Raw genomic sequence first — 26,960 nt, 5'->3', positions numbered from 1 at the left:
TATGTAACAAAGCAACAGCGGGAGACAACCTTGATAACGAATTTTCCCCACGAAAAATCTGGAAATTTCGCTCCGCATTTTGTAATTTTGGCACGAGCATGCATCTTCCACGGCTGCCCCACCGCCACAAGCGTGAAGCGGCGGCGGTGAGCACGCGGGTCGTGTCAACTTGAGGCGTGCAGGCGGGCCTGCAACCCACGTGCTTGCATTGCCGCCGTTCTCGTTGTCGGGTGTGCCCCTCCCCCCCCACCTCCTACTCAAAAAAAAAAACTACTTTTGCGCGTCACATATGTGGGGCCGCACTGCGTAAGCTTACCGTGCGGTAAGCACCCCCCATATATGGAGGGTGTTTTACCGAATAGTTTTCCGCGGTATCCGTGTTTATGTCCGTGTCGTTCGCTCTTCGTTTTCGACGCCGTGCGCGTGTGCATAGTTTCATTGCGCGCGCATGGTGTGGCCCCCGTCGACGTTCAGCTTTGCTTTCTCTTTTTTTATTGGGATAGCAATTATGTATATGCACAGTCCCGGCTGGTTATTTGCCGCCGCCGTCGCATTCACTCATCGTATCTATGTATATGAAAACTCAATTAAAAAAAAGCCACCCGCGTTACGCGCCCAGCTCGTCACGGTGCGCCGACCCACGCTTATCTCCCACGCGCACTTCGCCCCGCGAATGGGGAGGGAGAGGGGAATTAGATGCGTGTGCACGAGCGCTTATCCTTCGGTGGGAAGAATCGCACGCCTTCGACTTTGACAGGAACGATTGCGTTAATTGCCGGGTACACAAAGATCACTTCGCTCGCTGGACAGGTGTCGTTTGCGAAAAGAGTGCGCTTTTCAAACACAGCGAAGTAACAACATAGGCACTTGTTAGTTCGCACTCATTACGTTTCGTGCTTCATTTTTGTTTAAACAGCGCGTTAAGTGTCCAGCGTTAAACGTTGTTAGTTTGCTATCGTCCTGTGTATGTTGTTTTCGTGCGTCATTTGTGCGTGAGCAGCGCACTGCACGTTTCGATCTGCTTGCCATTCTAAGCGTCACATTTCAAGTTGTTATCGCATTCATTGCTTCGCCCTTGCGGCGACTCTGTGACTTTTCTTAATTTCGGACAACCGTGTCCTCACCATCGAGGGGATGTCAGATTAGAAGCTGATGGTAAGTCTCCAAGACCACGGTGACGACGGATATTCGGAGGTCAATTCGTCACGCGCTTCCGTTTCGCGCTGCGCCGCGAGTTCGCCGGCTGGTAGCTTTCGCTATTTGTTCTGGCTACACGGTGGGGCGTTCAATGCAATACAATGATTGCGATAACAAAAAAAATTGTTATGTTATAACAAGTAAGGCTGGCAGCCAACTTTTTTGGATCTGATATCGCGGAATTCCTACAAAAAAAAAAAAAGACGCGGTGTGAGCATACGGCAGCTCCAGGAAGAAGTGCTCTTTTCACACAGTCCCTTCGCCTTGAAACGCACTGATACTCGACGAGATATCAAGCGCACCAGCGATCACGACCGCCCTGAAAATCCATGTTCATTATTGCTGTTCAAGCGATTCCCCCCCTCCCCACGTTGTTTCGTGCTTGTTCAAGACGGGTGGTTTAGTTTCTGTTTGAGAATTCGACGGCAGTTCTAACAACATGTGGGAGATGTTATGCACTTTTCATGCGATAGGGATGGGCCAACTCATTTGATCTCTGCTTCAGTAGCGCTCACGCTCATCCGCCCGTGAAAGTTACGATGCGCGGGGGCATATGTATTAATAATTTTGACTTAATACGAAACATGGCGGCGATGGCAAAAACCCGCCGAGAGTGTCTATATAATTGGTATCGCAATAATAACGCAGCTTTTCACTGTAAAATAAGTGTTTTGGGTTATCTCTGCCTTCAGTCCCCCTTTTGTTTAATTTGCACGTTTATTTTCCAAATTTTCTTACCCAACCTGCATATAACGAAATCCTCTTTATAAAAAATTTTTCCGGTAATTTATCAATTTTGTCATATCCAGGTTTAACTGTATTGTATTTGCAACCTGCCTTAGGAAAATCTTAACTAAAAAACAGCAGCTTTAAGTGAATTGTTGGAGCATTTGTCTCATTACCACTCATGATTTTGTACTTCAGAAAATTCTCCCAAAAATTTCTTGGAAAATGGCAATATGATTCGAAACCAAAGCCGAGTTTGCAACAGTTTAGTCAAAGCCAGCCTGGCCAGTGTCGTTGCCATTGTCGTTAAAAGATGGCTATCAATATGGATGGCAAGTTCTTTCAGTGCAGCAGTAATGACATGCAACTTTCAGTTGGATTATGAGTGCACTTCAACATTATGCAGCTTGGCAGCCACAAATCGTACGAAGTGTTCTCAGTAAGTTTGATAATATGAAGCACTAGATGTACCATTGACCATAAAAATGAGTGGCATATTTGCTTTTTTGTGACGAAGTGCTGCCTAAAAGTGATTATCATAGACATCAAGTAAATAAATTTGCAATCTGCATAGATAAATTTGGCTGGCTTTGTCTTTTTTTTATTGTTAGCGTCGAAAATATATTGCTCAAATATCGGGTGAGTGTTTGATTTCTACATAGTATAGGTGCTCCAGCGTCACTTTTCCCCACAGGGGTATTTGCGTAAGCAGGCCTTTGGTAAGTGGTATCACCACGAGCTTGTGCTAACTTTTTCCACTCTCTTCCACACATAGCTGTGAGAGGCTTAGATGTGCCTGAGGAAAGAGTATCCTGGGGGTTTAGCTGACACAGGGTGCTTGGACCTTTAAGGTCCTCCAGCAGAGGCAACACTCGCCCTTTGGCCCCAGCTTCACTTAAACCTCACCACATGAGAGATAAGCAGTTGCCTTTTCCTATCTCTCGTTATCTACGTCTTTATCGTTCTGTGATTGTTTAATCCTCTCTTCTATTTACTTTCTTGTTTCCTGGCAGCAAGGGTTGGCCTTGTGTAGATATTCAATGTCGGGTAGTTTGATTAGGCTGTAGTGACAATGTATGGCTGGCTTTATGTGGCTTTGTTGACAAGTCCAGCCCCGTCTACTTGTTGGGCTTGGTGGTGGGGGGTCGCGGCTGTTACTAACACATTCATCTTTTTGTAGGTTCACAAGCTTTCATGGTTTTTCATAAATAAGCGAAATGTCCATCTCTTTTGAGGCAGGGTACATTAAAATTAATGTTAGACCCTACATCACCAGCCATAGATGCTGTTTCAAATTCGAAATGTCTGGACACACATTTCAGTCAAGCAAAGGCAAAGACACATGCACAAATTGAGCGCAAACGACCACACATCTGAAAACTGCACCTCTGTGATATGAGGTCGAAGAACGAAATGGGAACTGCGAGATCGTGGAAGACGACAAAGATGATTGCGCAGAATAGAAAAAGCGCATGCCAATATTCGAGGCACCTCTCGGATGGACGTCTTGTCCAGAGAACTGGTGGACTTCTTTGCGGTGCTGTTCTGTTCCTGGAATTCAGCTGGGTGACTGGCCCAGGGACCAGGCCGTGCGCTGCTGCTCTAGCTGTCGTCTCTGATAGCTGGGCAACCGACAGACGAGACCTGCAGTCTGGCTGGGCGACTGGCCCAGCTTTCAGGCAAGGTGCCGCAGTTCCTGTCGCCGTCCAGAACAGCTGCGAGTTCCAGTTTGCTGTGGGACACTGCTTCAGCTGCCATTCCAGGTGGTTGGCATGACCCTGATGTGCTGCCGGGACGAACGTGGTGGCTGCTGAACTACCAAGCTACTGCTTCATTACTGCTGCGGGTGCAGAAGACAGCATTGTCAAGGCGTGGCCCGACTCACGCTGACATCAGCGAGCCAGAGGCACACACTCTCCGGAGCGATTGGCATCCAACAAGGCAAAAACTAAACAGGGCGAGAGACTTCGAATTCATATGCACATTTAGTACAGGACTGTACATGACAAACTAATTTAGTCACTGTTTGTTAACATTTATGCTTTTTACTGTAAATATATTTGTGTGTGTGTGCTGCACTCGTGGCTCAATTGTGTTCCTTGGCTAGCAGTCCTGGGCACACAAAACTTGGTATTACATCACATTCTCATTGCTGCATTGTGTTAACTGTAAGGGGGATCACCCAGCGTACTACCTCTCATGCTCATTCTGAGAAAAAAGGAGAGATCGCTCCGTCTGTTAAAAGAAAAATATAATCTTATGAAGCACACAAATGGTTAGCGTAGCTTTTTCACTGGAGTTATGCCAATGTGGCAAAAGCGAGTTCAGTGGCACTGAGGCCCCAGGAGCCCACCGCAACCACATGCAGTGGTACAATGGGGGCAGCTTGTGCTCAAAAGGGCTCCCGAATGCTGTAGCTATCTGTCAGGGGAAGTAGGTAGATATTGTTGTCCAGGGTAGCACTCCTACCCCAGATGACCAACTCAATAAGTCTTTCAAGGCAGTAGACGTCACCATTCTATTTTACAAAATGATTAACATTTGTTCACTGTATATTCCACCCCACAGCTATTTTACTACTAAACACCTTGAAAACCTAACAGAACAGTTGCCAAAGCAATTTTTTTTTAGTAGGGGACTTTAATGCTCATTCTACTTTTTCAGTTTGAGGTAGCGACAAAACTGATTAAAAAGAGTAGTTCAATGAAGATTTTGTATTGTCCAACAGTATCTGCCTTTTAAACACAGGTGCATTCACTTCATTTTTGGCAAGATTGTCCACTTTTAGTTGTTTAGATCTGGCTCTCTTCTTACCACGTGCTTTCACCAATTTTAAATTGGAAGTCCTTGACACATCATATGGTAGTGACGACCAACCCACAATCAACAAACTTATACTATCCTACTGAACTTTAGCTAGCAAGCCACGTCAGTGGAAATTGCAGCTCAGTGACTGGCCACTTTTTACAGATAACAGAAAACTGAAACAAGTTTTTTCACCAGGACTTCCTGTTCAACAACTCAACAAAAGGTTCATCACTGTTATAATTTCAACTGCAGAAAAAGCGATACCACAGTCGTTCAGTATTGTGGAGAAAAAATGTAATCTCTGGTGGACGAAAAAGAGCACTGAAGCCAAATAGCAAAACAAGGCCTGGAGAATCTTACAAAGGTAGCTGACCTATAGCAACCTCGTTATAAATTCTTATGCTTTGCGAATTACATTAATGCAAAAGCAGAGATTGCCCACTACGAGTGCCTCAAATGAACTTTATAGTCATCCTCTTACACAACAAGAAATAAACAGTGTACTTTCTGTCGGTAAAAAAAAGCAGCAACAGGGCTTGACCGTGTGCACTATACAATGCTGCCACACCTATACAAAGCATTGGTGGTGGTACTTCTCCAATTCTTCAACGAAATTCGGGAATCAAGCATAGTATTTGAAGATGAGAAAAATATTATAGGTGTACCTTTTCTAAAAGTTGGCAAACCTCAAACAGCCTCGAGCAGCTACAGGCTCATTGCATTAACAAGATACCTGGCAGAAACATACAAAAGCATCATAAGCATAAGACTCACTTTAATTGTTGAATCGGAACACCTAATAGACTTGCACCATTGCAGATACAAATAAAGCTGCTCAACCACTGACCATCTTGTCATTCAAGAGCACGAAATACAAGATGCGTTTCTGCATAAGCAGTGCTGTCTCACGGCGTTCTTCGACTTCGGGAAGCCATATAACACTATATGGCAGTATGGGATTCTAAGAGACCTAGCTGACTTTGGGCAGTCTTCATTGAAGAATGCTAAGCTGCTTGTTTGATCTCCTATCGAAATGAACATTTCTAGAATGCCTCAGCACAGTGCTCTTCAAATATTTGTCCAGAAAATGGCATATCATGAGGCTCAATTCTCAGCATTTCATAGTCAAAATGAACTCCATTAACAAAGTCATTTCCTTCGCAGTCATGCACTCAGTCTACGTTTATGATCTTTAAACTGCCTGTCGTCCCTCGAACCTGTGAACTTTGAGCAGCAACTTTAAATAACAATCAATAAAGTGACACAGTAGGGTAAAAAAATTGCTTTGATTTTTTCACTAAAAAAAACTACGGCTGTTCTCTTTATGCAAAGATGAGGATTATGCCCCGACCAAGTTCTGCAATTAAACAAATGTCGTGATAGCAGGAAAACTAGAGCATACATTTTTAGGAGTTACATTCAACCAAAAGCTCAACATTCTTTGCCACATATATGCAAAAAATAAAGCCAAATAGAGCACTCAACCTTCTTGAAAGGTTATTCCATGAGCACTGGTGGTCAAAGTGACTGTGCCGGCTTGGTATCTAGTGTTCTGTAATGCACAGTATTTTATATTACGGTTGTGTTGTCTACGGCTTGGCACAGCAGTCTCACATTCAGCGTCTTGACCCTGTACACAACCTCTGCCTATGTGTGTCCAGTTGTGCTTACAGAAAATGGCTGGTGCAGAGTTTATATGTAGATGGCAACAAAACTTCTTTGTGCCATCGAAGAGTATTAATAACCTGGTCTCATGTTTTGAAAATTAAGTCATCACCTTGGCTCATAAACCACGATGTCACAAAATGGGGCTCACATTTACTGTATTTCAATATACTACACTTCAAGGCTGCGGCCATGGTGTGACCTGATGCTATTTTGCAACTTTTCGCTAACTCACCTAAAGAAAAAGGACATTCCACGTGAACACAAAATTTAAGAATTCCATATATCTCAGCATAAATGTATACATTGCTTTGAATATTGCACAGATGGCTCAAAAATGAAAAATCATTGTGTTCGTAATGTAACAGGCGAATCTGCTGTGAGTGTTATACTCCCTCTCGTTCGTGTCCATATTTACAGCTGATTTGCCTTGTATGAAGCAGTCTGAAATATCACCGTTGGGAAACATACGAAGACGATAATATACACTGACTCGTTAAAGAGGCTCCGCAGCACTTTTCCTAATAACCATCGACTGGCTTCATGAAAGGGGTTTATTGCCTCATGAATCGATCATTGGAAAATTTCTAGAATCTGTTAAGGTACGAGCAAAGATTAATTTCTCTTTTCTCTATCCCCGACGAGTGCACTGGAAGCAAAGCAGGGAGGGATTGTACTAGAAAAAGAAGTTATGTTAGTCATGCATCATTACCGTGAGCACTTTTTTTTTCTTTGGACATGTGGCCTATTTTCAGTGTGATCGCACGCACACTTAGATGCGTGGTGGCCTGAATATCTGTGCAGCACATAATGCTGAAATCTGCCAATGGCAGTGAATTTGGGTACAGGGCATGGTCATTTAGGTGTACAGCATCATTTGTAGAAAGAGGAGGTAGCGATTTGTAGCTGACTTAATAAATTAATTGTAAATTTCAGGCTGTGTAATGTGCTATAATGCTTGGCTCATGTTTTTTCTGGAGCCTCGACTACTAAGTGGAAACATTTTCTAAACATGCCGAAAAAGTGTAGTAGGGTTCCTTTAACTAATACTGTCATTTTGAAGTTCATCTACTTTAGATTCATTGGCACAATGTGCATTGTGTGCTGACTTGTGGACATGTTACAATCAGGTCCAGTACTGCAGAATGAGCCAGTATGTATTATTTGGTAATATTTGAACACTTTGAATATTCGAATTAATATTGCAGTTTTTGAATTTGCTTTGACACAAATTTAAATGAGTTTAAGTTTGAAACCCTTTTATTAGAGACACTAATATATGAGACACTTGGCGTATAAGGCACCAGTGTGCTTGCCCTGAAGTAGGGGTTGAATTGAAGATGAAGAAATGGCACCCTGCTTATATGAGACACCTTATATAAGGGACAAAAACTGTTCTCCGGTACATGTCTCTTATAAAGGGGTTCAACTGTATTGGAAATACATGAATAGGCATACAAACACTTCAAAAAAAGCTTCAGTAATAAGGCTGTCTTTTATTCTCGCAACAATAATCGTCATCTGGCTTGCTTGCACTTCTTTTCTTGAGAACCCGGTGCTGGCCACTTTCCTATCAAGAACACTATGGCACGCTGATAACGTACATGTCATTTATGACCTCAAAGTGTTGGGCTCACAACAACAATACAAGGAAAGTAATGCAAGATAGATGACGGTTATTGTTGTTGGACAAAAAGACGCCCTCTTTACTCTATCTTTCCTAAAGTGAATTGCATGCAGCCTCCTGTAAAGGTGGTTTTACTGCAATGGAGGAGTGCTAACTTTTGAATACACCTACCCAGGGGAAATATGCACTGCCACAAAGCCCCATTTCAAGTATATATGAACATACAGTCGAACCCCTTTATGAGAGACCCTGATGTAAGATACAAATAGGTATAAGAGACACCGGTGTGCCTACAGTAAAATACGGGTTCATAGGAAAATACATACGTGGTACCCTGCTTATAAGTGACATCTCATATAAAAGAAAACAATTGCTGTCTGGTGCATGTCTCTTATAAAGGGGTTCAACTGTATTACCCTCCCATAAACTCATCATTTTAAAAGCTTACTGTATGGGCGCATATGCTCTAAGAAAAGTAAGCTTGAACGCTATTGTGTTAAAGAGCTCATTTTGATGAAATTTCTGTGTCGGCATCAGTATCAGCATTGGTGTCGTTGGTTGTTGGTGAAAAATCATTTTATCCATGACTGAAAGATTGAGTAATATGCAATTCAAATAAACAATAAAATAGGTTGTTTCAAGTGAGAATCGAACTCAGGCCGTCTGTGTTGCAAGCAGGTGTTCTCCCAGAAAGCCGTGCTACTTTGTTAGGGGAAATGCGATTCGAAAAAAAGATTTTATTAAACTGTAGCCTAGGGCCATCAAATCTTTTACTGTATATATAGGATTTTATGCTGATTTCAAATATAGTTATAGTATATTACACAGTTATCATTTTGTGCCTTAGTAATGTTTAAAGTATAGTTCGGTTTGGACAAACTTTTTATGCCACTAAACTTTTATGACCATGAGCCATAATTGGCTCATATTGCTCTGCATTAACTGTAGAATGCAAATAAGTATCAAGAAAATACATATTAAGCATTTTAATTGACAAGGAAAATTGTAATGTGAGAACTCTTAAAATCATCAGCTCATACTAATTGTTTACTTTAAGTTTGTAATAATTATACTAGTGACATTAAGTTTTAAATGAGATGCTTGCACTTTTCACATGTTAAAGAATATGTGGGCAAAGTTTTATCCTGATGTGGCTATCAGAAGTACCAAAAACATAATGTTTAAGCTCAAAGAGTGGCCCAAAAATAGGTCTTCAAAAAATGCATTTTAAAGGTATAAGTCAAAGCTCATTTATGCGGCAAAGCTATGTTTTTTTAAAATGATTTTTTTCGTCATGGGTGCTTGGCAACCATTGTCATTTTGAATGTGTGGCTTTACTGAACTCTTCATGCAAAATACAATGGAAAGCAGCCAGGCGACAGTTTCTAGGTTTCCAGGGGACTCTAGACAATGAACTCTTTTTGGTTTATAGTAGCCACTTTGTGCTCTTTAAAAGCGATTTTAACCTACTTAGAGTTTAATTACGATCTTCAGTTTTTTTTTGTTGTGAAAGTAAAGAAACTAAACTTGTGAAAGGAAATAAAAATAAAAAATGTGTAATTTCGAAAAAACTTTCGTTTTTTAGCTCGCGTCTCCCCTTAACACTGCTTTGGAAAACCATATGAATGTGATGTAGTAGAAGTAAATAAAACAAATAAACTTCCATTGGAATCAGAATCGAACTGGGGCCATCTGCATAGCAAGCCAGTGTCCTACCACAAAGCCACCCTATTGCTTGAAACTGCTTCAAAAAAAAAAAAAAATAATAAACTCTTGTGTGAATGTCATGTAGTGGAAGGGGTCTCCTTAACACATGGTAAGATTACATTGCAGAAGCGTGGAATTGCACCAGGCATCAAAAGATGCAATTTGCACTGATGGGTGCTTTTAAATCCCCACTCATTAGAAAGTTGTGAGACATATTTTATCATCATCATCATTAGCTGCAACAGCATCAATGTGAATAGCTGCGTAGGCTCTTGTGTTGCCTTATGGATGCATAGTGGGCCTTTTGCTAATTTACAAAAAGAATAATTATGGTGTTGTGGGCATTCGATAACCGCACTTGCAGTACGCATACAAAGATAGCTTGAAACAGCCAAGGTTACATGCACAGTTGTTCGTTTCCGTACGGTACGGTTGAGGCGTGCACCAAGAATCAAAGTGAGGCTAGCGATTGAAAAGGCAATGTGTGTGGGGCCCGCGAGATCTACTTTTGATCGCAAAGCTCAAGTATCCTGCAAGCTATAAAAAAGGGTTACAGAATTAGAATACAGTACCAATCATATTAGAGACAGTTGTTCTATGTAAGTACCAGTTTTGTTAACAAGAGTTTCGTTTACTGAGTGTCTTAAGCCAAGTTACATAAATTTATTTTAGTCATTACCCCTTCACTTTTGAGTTTTTTCTTTTTCAAAAATATTGCTACTAAGTTTATTTGCATGTTGAATGCGCTTGCACTTTGACCTAATTTTCAAAGAAAGGAATCGAATAAAATATTTGGCTAGCATTCACATGTAATCGTTGATAAATTTTCGGTAGAGTTATTCATATAGAGGGCAAACGAATAGCCAAATGGATGAGGTGTAATCAAGAAACTAGGGAAACTTAAATGAGGTGGTCTCTGTTTATGTTAACTTTGTTTTTAATGTGATAGTATTGACAGTGCTTGTTTTATTATTGTAGATATGAAATATTATAATGACTGGTACATTTTAAGTATTCTAAAGAGCTTTGTGCATTCTCACCTGTTTATGCCTAATCATGAGTCAAGGAGTATTAAAGTTCTTTTTTTTTCTTGCATCAATTTTAGTCTTTAAAAAAGATGTCCTTAGAACGCTCTTGACTTTCCTCACTATGCTGCCATCTTTCAGTATGGCCTTATAAACAAATGTGCTTTCACCAAGGGTGTTGTTTTTCTAGGTTTTTGGTAAGAAATTCACATGTGCTTTGAAACAGGAAACTTAATTGACCTTTTACAGTAGATAGATAGTAACATTTATTATGGTCCAGAAGAATCTTTACCCCATTTTATGGTAAAGCCTTGTTAATTTGACCCTTGATAATTTGAAAAATTCAATTAAAAGAGAACTTTCAGGCCAACGCGAAACGGAAAGCACAGCCACAGCGAAAGCTGGAAGAGCAGCTTTTCTGGAGCATTCTTTGGCAATTGCTATAAGGACACTTGCAGGGTATCCACTATGCCATAAATCATAATTTTTGTGTTGTAGAGAGGCATTTATGATGATGATTGCCTATGCGTATAATGGCTCACATCTACACTAAGCCATCCTTCTTCATCGGAGAAGTGTCATACCTGCTACACACTGGCAAAAAGTTTTTTTTTCTTTTTTGCTGACGATTATGAATAATTACACCTGAATCTTTTGTAATGGAGTTGGAACATTCGAATACTCACTCAATACGCAATATGCATTGTGTAATACCGGGTGCTTCCTTTTCGGTTCTAAAATGCTTTGTTGTTCATATTAATTCAATTCCTTTTTGGACATGAAGCCTGCCTAGGGTGAGTTTGCAATGGAATTCCAAACACCGGCGTAGTTCAGTGGTAGAATGCTCGGCTGGTGGGCAAGGGACTCTAGTTGAAATCCCATTGTGTCCTTGGTGCTTCTTATTTACCTAAGTTTTTTTTTTTTGCTTATTTTAAGCAATAGTGGTTACAAACACTGGCAAAAGTGGTGGTGGTGGACAACTGTGGCACCAGAAACTACCTTTGTTATGATCTCATAACAGCTTTCGCTGCAATAGAAATTGATCCTGTAGTCCTGTATTCATTCGAATATATTTGGTCACAACCTCGTTGATGCATATGATCCCAGGTGTGCCTCAATTATGAAGTGCTGTAAGCGAACAATAAAAAGGGGGCAAAAACAGCTCTTATCTATCCTAAATGAGATGGCATAAACCAGTGCCATGGTTTGTTTCCTTCCCTCATCTCATCTTTCAGCACTGTTTTCTACTGGAAATCATGAACCAACTAACCCAAATGCATACCTACTGAAATGGCACAGTCTGAATTGCCGTACACATCAGGGGAAACCATTTAGAAGGAAGAAAGCTTTGTCTCCGTTTGCACCTTGGTTGGCGGAACTGTATGGTTGCTATTCGTGATTGCACTATTAGCAACCTAGGATACACCTGCATGGTCGTGGCAACCAGCAGTCAATTGGCGTGCATAGGCCACACGCATAGGCATTAACAGCGGCATAATTGTCTTCTATGATACTCGTGTTAGCAATCTATGTTTCATCTGCAGCTGTTGCAACTAACAATGGCTTTGTCTTGGTTTAATACATGTAGGCCACAGGCATGTCGGGAGAAATGCATGGATGTTATCTGGGATTACAACACTAGTGACCAAGGCTTTGTCCACAGTAGATGCAGTGGGGAGTAGTTTTATTTTTATTTAGCGCAATTGGTGCAGCGTCACAAACATGGCAGAAGCTGTTGATGAAAAGCAGTTTAAGCCACAGTCTGCATTCTAGTGTCACTCACTGGCTACGTTGTCAAAGATGGACAATCTGTTGCAGGCCATCTCTCTGGCAAAAAAAAAATAATAGAATAGTGTGCACGTGCAAGGTGTAGTACTAGCAAACAGAGAGGGCTGGGTGGGGGTGAAATGAATAATGAATAAACCTCCTTATGGCGAAAAAGCCATGAGGAGGAGTTTTTAGCCTAAGGTGCCTTTAGCTAGCACTTCTTGGACATATCTACATCCTCGACCATATAGCAAAAAAAAAAAAATTCTCAACATCACAAAAAGTGCATCTTGCATGCTGCTTTTTTGCAAAATAAGAACAGTATTTGCAGATTTCATCTGTGAATAAAAATTAGGGGACTCTTAAGCTTCACCTTAAAAGTTGAACCCGATCGTGATATCCTGTGCGTAGTGCGTACTTAGTGCATACTTTTTGTTGTATGATGCTACTTGACGAGTTTAAATTGTGAATTGCAACAATGTAATTGATAATATTGAAAGTGGCATGTGTTGGTGAAGATTTTGAATATGGCTGCATTCTATGTAATAGGTACCATGCTTTGAACCACAAACAGTTGTGCGTGTAAAATGTTTTCACCCTTGCTATGCACTCACTACGATGTCTTAAGGTACTAATAAGTGCAATAACGTGTGGGCTTTTTCTAAGGTGTTGCCAGCTTTAAACCAAGAAGTCGTTATGATAATTGCATGTTGATACGCCCGATGACAATGTACGCTTGTACCACACAATGTTACTGTGATATTACGCATTGTATTGTGAAGCCTGTATGCAGGATGTGTGTTTGTAAAGCATGAACATTATTTTCACTCCATTTCCTAGCAGAGAAGGTTATTTTCAATGTATTTTCAAGTGGACACATGGCTGTGTAGTAGAATACCTGCTTGCCACACAAACCAGAGAGTTTTCTATAAATACACTAGAGGGAATTTTAGCGCTAGTGTCTATGGGAGCTGCGACCCACAGCGCTTCAGCGAGCATCAGAATGATGGGTAGTACGCAGATATGCTTAATTTTTATACTTTCGGCTTTGTTTGGCTTCACATGGGTTGTAGTTGGTTTGTCATAAAACAAATATCAGCAAATGTTCTGCAGTTGCACCTCACCACCTTAACGGTTTAGGCTCGCCGATTCAAATCGGTTTATGAAGCTCAAAACGATTCATTCTTTCATTCAAAACAAAACCAAAAGACTGCAATAAACTAAGCCACAAGTGTGTTAGAAGCCCACAAGTACGAAGGCAAATCCGTGTACTACCCATAATTTCCATGGTCGCTCAACGATCACAGTGCCAGAGTCCCCTCTAGTTAATTTTAGGAAACTCTACGACGTAAACGGGCTGCGTTCGAGCACCACTCGAACCCGTAAATTTTTATTATTTATTCTATTTGCATTTTTCTCAGTTTTTCGGTCGTGGACATGATTTTTCGCTCACAACCAGCGATGCCCATGTTGACACAGACACTGAAACGAGCTATTTAGCGCTATCATGTTAAAAATGTGTTGATGTAGGAGGCATTTGTTTCTTTTCTTCATACCATTGATAACTCAACATTGTGTTTTCAGTTGTGTGAAATTCAAATTAAAAAGGTTTTGCTGTACACTTAGTTAAGTGCCTTGATATCAAGAAACCAGATATAACGAAATGTTGGTTATAATGGAGTAAATGAAAAATAGTCTTGCAATAGATATAGTGTTAAGAATGTACTTTTATAATGGTTTTTCAGATAGAAAGAACTTATTTTTGGGTAAGATGTAACTTTTTTATGAGGATTCAGTGTAGTACTTCAGGTAGTGTTGGTTTGTATTATTGTTTGACAGAAGTATATTCACAGAATGTGATAAGTTTTGGTATAATGAGCATATGATATGATGTGTTCTTTGTTCAGAAAGCAGGTTGTAGAAGTATTAGCCATAATAATAACACATACTAAGTATGCAACTTTTACCCACCTTTTGCTACCTGGTGTCAACGTTGAACTTGCTTCTGTTTCATACATTAGGGTATTTTAGTTCGGTGTTTTTGTAGCCCACTCATCTTTAAGTTAGCCCACTGAGCTGAACCGCGCATCAACCCCACCCTCACTAGTGAAAACGGCAGCGACACTTCACTTAGGCTGCTTCGGCTAAGCGGAGAGTGCATATGCATTCCTGCTTTGCTTAGCTGCTGCGTGGTGCGTAAAAATTCGTCTGATACACTCCATTGTCTCATCAATTTTCGTTGTTACAAAATGTTGTTTTGGTTGCACAAGTCACTGAGTGCGTCAGATGTGCTTTTAGGTATGAACCTTCACGACTGGTGCGTTTAGTCCTAATATCAATTAATTGGAAACTCATTCGTGTAAGCACTGCTAAATGCACTTTTTCGGAGTGTACTAGGATTACTGCAAGATTTGAAGCTTATTGCTGCATGTTAGCATTGCTGGTGGGCTTCATTGTGACCTACACTAAATGACTTTACCTTAAAAAAGTTAAACACGGTCACTTCATCATTAAAGCTCAAGGAATCATTGTATAATTTTCATGTGCTTTACCTGCAGCAGCTTTCCATTTGTATACATGTTAAACACTGTTGTGAATTCTCCGTGTGTTCGTACGAAATGCTCTCCACAATATTTTCCCTTCTGGGTATTGTGTGCAGATGCTGCTTGTGGTGGGTGGCCAGGCTCCGAAGGCCATTCGCAGTGTGGAATGCCTAGACTTGCAACGTGAACGCTGGCTGCAGCTGGCTGAGCTCCCCAGCCGTCGATGCCGTGCAGGCCTAGCTCTTCTCGATGGACGTGTGTTCACAGTTGGTGGTTTTAATGGCTCACTACGTGTGCGCACGGTCGAGATCTATGACCCTGCAAGAGATCAGGTGGGGTCCTCTTCAACCATAGCATGTCACCAAAAGGTGCTAACAAAGTTACCGCGAGAAGAGCATTCAGGCCAGCGTAGCACTTTTGCCAGTTGTCTTGAAAGACATTTTGCCTGCTCAGGATATCTGATGAAAACACAAATACTATATGTGCATTCATGCATGCACATACCACATACAGATGGAGTTCTAAAAATTCATTGCAAACTTTTCTAATTAGTACTAAAGCTACCACAGTGGCTTAGAAACTGTGGCATTGCAATGTTAGTACAAAGATGCACGTTGAATTCCCAGCAAAAGTGGGCACATTTCGGTGGGTGGGAAATGCTGAATATACCCATGTACTTAGATTTAACCTTATCCCTACCGTGCCCATCAGGCATCAATAGCCTGCTATCATTGGTTTGAATTGCCCCTTTCAATACATTCTGCGCCATTTGCAAACACCCTTCACCATCTGTGCTGAAAGAAAGTAATTATTTAGCAGTAATTAGCAGTAAAGTAATTAGCAAAAAGTAAAGTAATTAGCAGAAAGTAATTAGCAGTAAGGTACTATTTGGCTACGGGAAAACGAATGGTACAGCAACAGTGTTGAAATGCAAAGACACAGGCAGAGACTGACTACACTTTTATCTCACCCATAGCTTGCAGAAGTAGGGAAGGTAGAAGGTATACACAAGCAATATCCTTGTACATCGGAATATGTCTGGGTATTTATGGTATTAGAAATCTTTATTGTTACTTTGTACATGATGCATTTGAATTTTATGTGATGTGTTGAGTGCTCTGGACACGCATATTGTACTCCATGAAATATTGTTGTGGTCAGTGCCAGCAATGGTGATCATGTATCAGTATATATCATCATCTATGTAGCCCAGACCAGCAACTTCACGTTGAATTCGAGCTTGTTACATGCTCACGACTGTGACACCTAGAAATAACTCTAAATAATGGGTAAATGGTGAAATCGGCAATCACTTAGTCCTATCCCATGCTGAGCATAAGATATTTATATATGTTTTGTCATTAGTATTGAGAGCAACTGTTTGCTTTGATGCTGCCTGGCATAAGGGACAACATCCGGCCATAAACGCAGTTTGATTTAAACTTATTTGTTGGCACCACAGCATCAGTACTCATGATGTCTTGTTGATGCAGAGTGCTCCAAATGCCTGAATATTCACTGCATCACTATTTTAATAAACCCTTTAAGTGCAGTATGTGATAACACTGATGACTTAACACCAACTAGATGCCAATGAGTCAGTAAGGTGTGGGTCAATGAACATAGGTATATACGATTTGGAGGCATGTCTGCCTCTGCTGTTGGCTGAGGAAGCTGCAAGGTGCTGCCTGAAAAAAGCAGAAATTAAGCGAAACTTCTCTTTCACATTCGTGTAAGCACTGCTTATGGCTCCAGTGCCCAAACACGTTTATCGGTGCACCAGAAAGGCATGATGCATATGACATGATGCAGGTGAAAGCGTTAGTGAGTGGCTGGCTTCTGCTCTTCCTGTTGTATGAGAAGTCCTTTTTTTTATAGTGTTGCTAGGTGCTACAAAGGTAGTGTATTGCTGTCATGTGTTGCAAGTTGGAAAAAAGGTTTTTTCAATGTGATTATAGAGTGCACATGTGCACTGAAGAACTATATTGTAGAGGTACCCATATGTACAGTAGATTCTCAGTTAACTGAAATCTGCTAAACGGAACTTCTGCTTAAATTGAACAACTGCCTCTGATATGTTTTTTTTTGTTCTTGTATTCTGCACCCCTGTTCTTCTCAGTTAATGAAGCTCCTGTTAAATGGAACACAATTTCCAGGTTCTTTCAGGTTTCATTTAATGACTGTCCACTGAATTGAAATTGAGAAGTTTTAATGCAGTGCACCAGAAATTGAGGCAGGTGACCCAGGTGGTGCTGTAATTGCAGTGGTGCCAAGCCGTATTTTATTCCATTTGAGCGTGTTGGATAACCTCATAACACAAGGGGTTTATTGTAAGGGCACATCATGCCTTGATTGGACAAGTCACATGCATTGCTTAGTGAAGTATCTGTTTTCTTTATTTTATGTTAATTACATTAACCTTGTACTTGCAGTGGAGCCAGGCACCTAGTATGGACGCTCGAAGAAGTACATTAGGTGTGGCAGTTCTGAACAACCAGATCTACGCTGTTGGTGGCTTTGATGGTTCCACGGGACTGAACAGTGCTGAACGATATGACCCGCATACAGAAGAATGGTCAGCAATTGCAGCTATGAGCACTCGTCGAAGTAGTGTGGGAGTGGGTGTTTTGAATGGTCAGTGTTGATTAGTTACTATTGAACAAGTTTATTCTTGAGTTCTACATTTAGTTCCTCATTGAAGTCTTTACATTAAATACGGTTTGTAAGAGCACTTGTCAGCTGTCAATAAGTGTTGTGTATTTTAGTCAAAAAGTTAAGGAGAATCCGGAGGTACAGTTGACATAGTATTTATGTTGACTGCACAGAAATTCTATTTTTATGCTGTTTTAGAACTGCAGCTGTTTGTATATGATACACAAGATTATAGTTTAACATGACTCTTTGCTCTGTGGCTGAGCTGTGCTTATCGACTTAGTTTCTATTTTTCTTACAAAAGGCAAGCTCAGCTTTTACATGCTATGAAGTGCCTGTTCATCACAGGAAGGACCAGCTAAGAGCTTTCAGTAATGTTTTTATGTTTTTATTGATAAATTACACCATACAGAATGGAAGTCTGATGGAACCTATTTCTATTTCTCACAGTAACAAAGTGACTGTCACATATGCATGGCAAGAGCCTAGATTTTCCTTCTTATATGTGTAAAGATACAAAAATACACAAGTAAAGGCAGGACGCAGCCTCGAATGTGATACCAACACAAACTCCATGGTAGACATTGCTTTGAAGTACTGTTTGAAGTACTGTATACAGTCAAGGCTTCCAGGATCTGCGTGCCGTAAACTACAGCCTATAGCTCTTTACCAAACCAAGAGTGTGATGATACATAAAGATTTTGTATCTATTTTCTCTGAACCGCATGCCAAATATGCTGCTGGTAGCTCTATAGTAAAACCAACATTGCCTTGCATGAGAAAAGTTATCGTGTTGTTTCACGAAGAAAAGCATTCACTTGAAATACAGTTTCTAGGTGTGCCTTAGTGTGCTGACTTTATTGGCCACCTAATAAATTTGGCTACATCCTGTGGAACTGTTTTGTGTCTGGCAAAGGCTGGATCTGTTCCAAAACCTTGCTTGCTGGCTACCATTATGGAACAAACTGTAAATTAATTCACATAGTCTAGGAACTACCAGAAGTGCAGCTGTAGTGCCCTTTTTAATACTCTTGTGTGAGGCCCACAAGGCAGAAAAATAATAGGGGTGCTGAAGTTTGATTTTGTAGATAGTTCCTTCACAAAGACTGCTCTCTTTCTCTACCCAGAGTTGATCGATTTCTTTATTAGTTGACAAAGTGGGCTAGTTATTTTTTATGCCAGATTAGAATGAAAGTTACAAGTGTTACTGTGAGTAGTACAGTTGGAACCCTTTGTAAGAGGCACTGTCAGGTATAACAGACCCCACTCATTTGCGTGGTTTGCCTCTGTCTCATTGATTGCATTTCTTTTTATAACAAACACTGAATGTAAAAGACAACCTATTGTAAAAAACTACTTATTTTTTCATTGTGGTTAACCATATTGCTTATAATGGACATTTTTTTACTTTTAATTGCATGACAGTTGGCTGCTAACTGTTGTGGCATTCATTGTGGAAACAAAAGGAAGCTACAGAAAAGTGCCCTCACTCTTTGCTATAACTTAAACAAATACAGAGTAGCTCAGTCAGCTGTAAGAACAATAGAAGTTCCTGTAATGGGAATGCATTGTGGAGTTGTACTTGAACCTTTTCAAATGTGCAAATTCAACTGCACATGTGGGCATGTGTCTAGCCAAAAATAACTGGGAGGTGAAAGGTGTACTCATTTTGTTAGTGCTATTCCTAATCGTGAAATATTTCATGCATAGTGTCCTTAAAGGAATACTGAACAAAAATTGGAAAAACTGACAAAACTTTAAAATTCAACTCTATGCGACTGTTCCAATAAGCAGAGTTATTTTCCCATATTTTTGAACTGGTGGCTGTATTTTTGATAGATTGTCAGTGCGCGACGGCTGCACGCGAGCGTGGACTGTGTGGTGTCGCAAGTTCCGAGGTGTATGCATGATGCACATGTTCCTGTCCTCCTCTTGTTTTCTCTACTTCTCCTTCCATCACACTCTTCTCCTTCTTCAAAAGCGCTGATGGTTTACCCCAACCGGGAGCATTGTTCGCTATCGGAACTGATGGGGTTACTGCGCGGGTCGAAAGACGCACGCGACAGCTAGTATTGTTGACTCGCCCATTTTAAATGTATGTGACGTTGGCTCCTCTAATTCACTGAGCAGCTGCTAGACGAAGTAGTTTATGAAAAACCCATTCAATTTATTATTTTCTTGTAGTTTCTGGCTGGAATGAAGGTTACCCAATCTTTCAAATTGGCTGGAAATCTTGGCGGCAAAAATTTTGTTCAGTATTCCTTTAGGACTTAAGAGCACTGGATACACTGCCTCTTACACTGTGTTCGATCAAGACAAATCTACCTGGCAAATGTGAGCAAAGCAAGCAGCTGTGCTTTGGATGGTGTGAGCAAGCCGTTGTACGAACTTCCAAGGAAGCGAGGCACTAGCCAAGTAGAGTGCTAGAAAAAACATGCGTTTTGTTTCCTGATCCCTGTTTTTTGTGATAAATTCTACTATGATGCTGAACCGAATCGCCCAACAAGCCACTCTTCTCATAAAATAAATGGTATGGAGTATTAGACATATTGCAAAAGGCTATAGTTTTTTTTTTCTTTTCTGCCTATTCTAGTTGCAGTGGGCTCATGTAAAAATAAGAGTTTATTGGAAAATCGAAACATGGTACCCTGCTTATAAGAGACCCCTGCATATAAGGGACAAGAACTGCTCTCTGGTGGCCATCTTTCATGAGGGCTTTGACTGTACTACAATCTTTCGACTAATTAAGTGATGTTGATTTTATTGATAGTAATAAAGTAGATCTGGTTTTCGTTCCCCAAAATTTTATTTTGAAACTTCAGACACTCCTGAATTGTTACGGATGTGGTGTACTTAGTAATACTTACGTGGACTTTTGGGCTGCTTCCGTGGGTCACAGGTCCCGTTAATTTGGGAGGTGATCGCCGGGCTAATTCCAAGAGCCGAAGTATCGGCCCCCCGAAACGCACCACGAAAGCGTGGACAATTTAGAAGGGGTCCTATTTGGCGCGCCAGTGGACGCCGACTGTGGCCCAAAGAACAAGTCAGAGCTGAGAGTTGCTAAACAAACAAAATTATATTCTCAATTATGGCAGATCAAAACGATACACAAGTATGCACATTCGACAGTAGTTAAATACAATATGTCACCAATCAAACAATGTACTACACAGTACAATCAGCCACCCTCGAAAGCCCCGCTGCGGTGGTCTAGTGGCTAAAGTACTCGGCTGCTGACCCGCAGGTCGCGGGTTCGATTCCCGGCTGCGGCGGCTGCATTTCCGATGGAGGCGGAAATGTTGTAGGCCCGTGTGCTCAGATTTGGGTGCACGTTAAAGAACCCCAGGTGGTCGAAATTTCCGGAGCCCTCCACTACGGCGTCTTTCATAATCATATGGTGGTTTTGGGGCGTTAAACCTCACAAATCGATCAATCAAGCCACCCTCGAAAAAACGGACATAGACAACAATACGCCCTACAATGCAGTCGCATGCATCTAACAACCAAGACACTTAAAGAGTTAAAAAACCTATTCAGTCCAAAGTTCTTAGAACAAAAGTCTGAATGATACTCTTCCGAGAATCACTCACTCAAAGTCCAGCGTTGTTGTCGTTCCGTGCCCCCAAAGTTTCTCTTCCAGGAAACCTCGCGTCTTCACTTGGCCGCTCTCCAAGCTTCGATTTGTGGGGTTTAACGTCCCAAAACCACCATATGATTATGAGAGACGCCGTAGTGGAGGGCTCCGGAAATTTTGACCACCTGGGGTTCTTTAACGTGCACCCAAATCTGAGTACACGGGCCTACAACATTTCCGCCTCCATCGGAAATGGCTCTCCAAGCTTCAAACTTCTTCGCCGGAAACACGTCGGCTTCCCACACGCAGCTGTTGCCACGCGTCTTCGCTCGATAGCAGTGGACACACACTCTTGCCTGTAGCTCGACTCTTCACCCCTCAGGTGGAAATCCTCTTCTTCTCCTCCTTTGTCATGGAAGACAAAAGGCTTCGCCCACAAGGCGGAACACCCTACGCACTCTGGTGCATACTTTCTTCTTCTCCTGCTTTGTCACTAAGGACAAAACCTTCACCGACAGATGCAGCGGGATACCTTACGCACTCTGGCATTAACTTCCTTCTTCTGCTGATCTCTCATCTCGGCTGCTCGATTAAATACCTTCCGCGCGAGATTCCAGAAGGTTCTCATCATTTCGTCGGCGCGATACGCAGCGAAGGCTGGGGAGAGGGCGAGACAATTCGAAGGTCGTCCGCGGCGGATGACGCAACCCTGCATCACCCCGCCCCTTTCCATCTAGAACATTCCAGGGCTTGCTCGGGCGCCGATGAGAGGAGGTTCGTCGGCGAACCCACGCTTCCGAGGGGAGAATGACGCGCGCCCGGCGAGTCTTTGCATGCTTGTTTTCTTTTTTTTTATCGTTGACTTCTCGGCGCTTCGTCGCGAGAATTTGGCGGCGCGCCCTTTCTTGAGTGCTCGTTTTGTGACTCTGAGCAACACACAAAATCGTTCCGATAGCACTATCAACAACTCGAGGCTCTTTCTCACTACTTTGGACACACTGTGCACGAAAAGGTTCTTGTCGCGGACGCCAGAATAATTGTCACAGGTCCCGTTAATTTGGGAGGCGATCGCCGGGCTAATTCCAAGGGCCGAAGTATCGGCCCCCCGAACCGCACCACGAAAGCGTGGACAATTTAGAAGTGGTCCTATTTGGCGCGCCAGCGGACGCCGACTGTGGCCCAAAGAACAAGTCAGAGCCGAGAGTTGATAAACAAACAAAATTATATTCTCAATTATGGCAGATAAAAACGATACACAAGTATGCACACTCGACAATAGTTGAATACAATATGTCACCAATCAAACAATGTACTACACAGTACAATCAGCCACCCTCGAAACAAAGGACACAGACAACAATACACACTACAATGCAGTCGCATGCATCGAACAACCGAGACACTTAAAGACTAAAGAGTTAGAAAACTTATTCAGTCCAAAGTTCTTGGAACAAAACTCTGAATGATACTCTTCCGAGAATCACTCACTCAAAGTCCAGCGTTGTTGTCGTTCCGCTGCCCCCAAAGTTTCTCTTCCAGGAAACTTCGTGTCTTCACTTGGCCGCTCTCCAAGCTTCAAACTTCTTCGCCGGAAACACGTCGGCTTTTCACACGCAGCTGTTGCCACGCGTCTTCGCTCAATAGCGGTAGACACACACTCTTGCCTGTAGCTCGAGTCTTCAGCCCTCAGGTGGAAATCCTCTTCTTCTCCTCCTTTGTCACAGAAGACTAAAGGCTTCGCCCACAAGGCGGAACACCCTACACACACTGGCGCATACTTTCTTCTTCTCCTGCTTTGTCACTAAGGGCAAAACCTTCACCGACAGACGCGGCGGAATACCCCACGCACACTGGCGCTAACTTCCTTCTTTTCCTGCTCTCCCATCTCGACTGCTCGATTAAATACCTTCCGTGCGAGATTCCAGAAAGTTCTCATCATTTCGTCGGCGCGGTACGCAGCGAAGGCTGGGGAGAGGGCGAGACGGTACGAAGGCCGTCCGCGATGGATGACGCAACCCTGCATCACCACGCCCCTTTCCATCGAGAACTCTCTAGGGCTTGCTCGGCCGCCGATGCAAGGAGGTTCGTTGGCGAACCTACGCTTCCGAGGGGAGAGGGACGCACGCCCGGGGAGTCCCTTGATGCTTGTTTTCTTTTTTTTTTATCGTTTACCTCTCGGCGCTTTGTCGCGAGAATTTGGCGGCGCGCCCTTTTTTGAGCGCTCGTTTTGTGACACCGTGACCAAGTCATTTTAAAATTGGCATCCTGAGTGCAGTCGATAGCTATTTCAGTGCTGCTTGCCTTTTAAGAAACTGAAGTACAGGCCTGCATTCCATACATACCGGTCACGAAGTTCGATCTACCGATGCCTAACCTTGCGCAAGGGCATTTTTTGACTGGCTGAACTGATAGTGAAACCATATATTGCAACATGTTTTTATTGATTGTAAAAGCTGATGTACAGGAGAATAAGTGAGGGAGGTATAAAAATTATCAAAAATTGTTTTTATTTAATTGTTGTCAAAAGTTCCCTTGCATGCTCTTTTCTTGAAGTTGGTGCAATTATATCTTTTGATTGAAAAGTGTTAATAATATAAGCTTTTGCAGTTTCATGAATAAGCATGCTTAAAAAGTAATGCAGAATTTTTATCGCTCCGTCATGGGCCCTTTTTGAAATGAAGGCCTGCAAACTATGCAAAAAAAGCATTTTTTAGGTCAAATTTGAAAATTTTTGTAGAAACATCTACACTACTCAGAGATTCAAAATATGATTGAAAGTAAGTGCAAGTACATCTATATTTAGCTCAAGAAGTTTGAGGTACGTAGCTTTAATATATTTTGTGTAAAGAATCGCCAAAATCGAAAAAAAAAAAAGCAGCAGAGCAGGTAAGCGTGGCACTCCACATCTTCAGTGTTATTGATTTGCTATGCTTCTAAAACTTCTTTTACAGTAAAACCAATGGCAGAGCTCTAATTTCCACTCATCAAGCAACAATATACAAAATTATGAAAGAAATTTAAGAGGTTGACCAGCCATGCTTTGTTCAATCACGTGGAATCGCCCTGTTTCTGCTTTTATTTTCTTTGTTTGATAATAGGCCTCCTCTATGCTGTTGGTGGATATGATGGTGCATCACGACAATGCTTAAGTTCAGTTGAGCGTTATGACCCAAAAGAAGAGGAGTGGTCCCTTGTAGCTGATATGTCTGCAAGGCGCAGTGGCGCTGGTGTTGGAGTCCTGGAAGGAGTGCTTTATGCTGTGGGAGGACATGATGGACCCTTGGTGCGCAAAAGCGTTGAGTGTTACCATCCTGACACTAATTCCTGGTCCCATGTGCCAGACATGGCCCTGGCCAGGCGAAATGCAGGTCAGTGAAGCCTCTTCACAATAGTAATTGTAGTTTTTACTGCTGGCTAATATGGAGATATTGATAGCACAGTTGTGGTGAAGTCACTTGTGATGAAGTTGCTTATAAAGAAGTTTATTTACTAGTAAAGTTTGTTTGCTCAATTAACAGCTTCTTCCAAAAATTGCCCTTTGGACTGAGATGCACATGCACCATGTTTACCACTTGGTGTGTTGTTGCATTGAGCTCTGAATAATATTAAAGGGGCCCCAAAACACTTTTTCAAGTTACCATAAAATGGATTCACTAAAAAAAGCTTATTGCCTCACGAATTCAACACCGCAAAAATTTTAAGAATCTGTCCAGTATTAGTGAAATTACAAAGAATTGTCGCACGCTGCAATCGCGTTCTCTCTTCTCTCATCCCGGCAAATGCGCTGGAGGCTAAGCAGGGAGAAATAGCAGGGGCAAAGAAAATATGTCCAGCGCCTCGTGACCTTGAACCTTGAGCACTTTTTCTTTCTTTTTTTTTTTTTTTCGAATACACTGCTTTTTCCGGGTGATCGGGCGTACAAGTGAACAAGTCGCGGCGATCGCTGTTACGACCGAGCGCGCCATGTTCAAATCAGTGTATGGCTGATAGATGGCCTGCCTTCTACGGGCGATTGTCGAGCGTGTTCTGTCATTTCTCGAGAGAATAGAAAGCAAGTTTTAGCGGACTTTGATAATTTATTGTGAATCCCAGGCCACGTGCTGCGCTATAATATTTGGCTCGCATGTTCCCGGGAGCCTCTGCTACCGATTGGCAGCGTTTTCTGACCATGCTAAAAAAGTGTTGTAGGGCGCTTTTTTTGCCAGGCGCAAGAAAAGCTTTCAGGCCTGCACTTTCCTGAAAAGCACATATGGTGCTTTTTCATCACAGCATGCGACATTGTATCAACTTGGAATCATTATTTATATAGTTCTTATTCCAAGAACTTCGTCACGCTTGGTCCTCTCTCTGTATTCCCAAACTATCTCGCGATATGTTAGGCCAATTTTATGTCCTGCATTTTGTCTCACATAACCTTCTTTTGTGAATCAGCACATCTATCTTCTTTACAAGAAAAAACAATGCATATGAGCCGCACTCCCACTTTTTATTCATATTTTTCCATTTTTCGGTGCGGCTTATTTGCAAGGAACTATAGTATTTGCCCTTGTACTAGTACTAGCTACTTGTGGTGTGGGCTGTCTGAACATTGACCTAGACGAATAATTGGGCATCTATTCCAAGAAGTACAATTTGTTTTTCGCACATTGCTTTGTTTTGATTCTAAACTTTACTTTCTCTGCTAGGTGTCGTGGCAATGGATGGTCTGCTCTATGTTGTGGGTGGTGATGATGGATCATCCAACCTTTCTTCTGTAGAAGTCTACAACCCAAAGACCAAAGCCTGGAACATCCTGAGCACATTCATGACCATCGGTCGTAGCTATGCTGGAGTGACAATCATCGACAGGCCCCTTTGAATACCAGATTGTCACCTGAAGTTGTGGTTAGACCACAGGAGTAAGTGTGCAGTTTGATGTGCAGCAACAGTCACTGTGCTGAAGAAGGCTACCCTAAACAGGGCTTTCTTTCCATATGGTTCCAGTGATAAGTGGCCTAGCCTTCTGAGCGAGGGCTGTTCAGTGTTATTACGTACTTTCATCCCAAAAGCACAGAATGTGAATGCATAAGACAGTATGTACATTATTAGCAATCTATTTGAAGGCACTGTCATTTACTTGTGGCAATAGTCTTTCAAAACACTTTTATGTGTGCCCTCCGGAGTTAGCTGAAATCAAATATTACGCTATCAAGCTATGTTCGATATTTCATGCATTGCAGATGAGGGCGATTTGCAAAACTTGAGGCATGTAGGCTGGCTCTGCAAGTCCACAAAATCTCTCTTGGTAGGCTACGGTTCTGCAGTGAAAACAATCTCTAGCAGTATGAAAAATAACAGCGAGTTATATATATATATATATATATATATATATATATATATATATATATATATATATATATATATATACGTGTGTGTGTGTGTGTGTAAGGGAAAGAAGTGTATACCTAAGCGCTCGTTTTTCCGTGTTTTAACACAATATTAATGAGATCTAACAGACAGTAATGCCAAGGAATGTACAGGGGAAGTTATTAGAACCAATGGAATGTAAATAAGAAGAAAGAAAAGTGGATGAAAAACTAACCAGCCGTGAGCAGGAATCGAACCTACGACCTTCGGATAACACGTTCGAATGCTTCGAACGCGTTATTTGAAGGTCGTAGGTTCGATTC

General features: G+C 41.8%; 1 protein-coding gene across 1 annotated transcript in view; it reads left to right on the top strand.

Annotated features, from left to right (window-relative positions):
* The window catches only part of kel (kelch protein), a 60,516-nt gene extending 33,891 nt beyond the window's left edge, over positions 1 to 26,625 (top strand). Inside the window, exons 7-10 of the mRNA XM_037413775.2 lie at positions 15,182 to 15,397; positions 17,498 to 17,699; positions 24,390 to 24,659; positions 25,977 to 26,625. Coding sequence (XP_037269672.1) covers positions 15,182 to 15,397; positions 17,498 to 17,699; positions 24,390 to 24,659; positions 25,977 to 26,149 — 861 coding nt within the window. The 3' untranslated portion in view covers positions 26,150 to 26,625. The remainder of the gene's footprint in view (positions 1 to 15,181; positions 15,398 to 17,497; positions 17,700 to 24,389; positions 24,660 to 25,976) is intronic.
* Positions 26,626 to 26,960: the final 335 nt, after the last annotated feature.

This window comes from Rhipicephalus microplus, chromosome X (assembly GCF_043290135.1).
Source record: "Rhipicephalus microplus isolate Deutch F79 chromosome X, USDA_Rmic, whole genome shotgun sequence".
NCBI classification, from domain to species: domain Eukaryota; kingdom Metazoa; phylum Arthropoda; class Arachnida; order Ixodida; family Ixodidae; genus Rhipicephalus; species Rhipicephalus microplus.
This window is presented reverse-complemented; position numbering and strand designations above follow the sequence as displayed.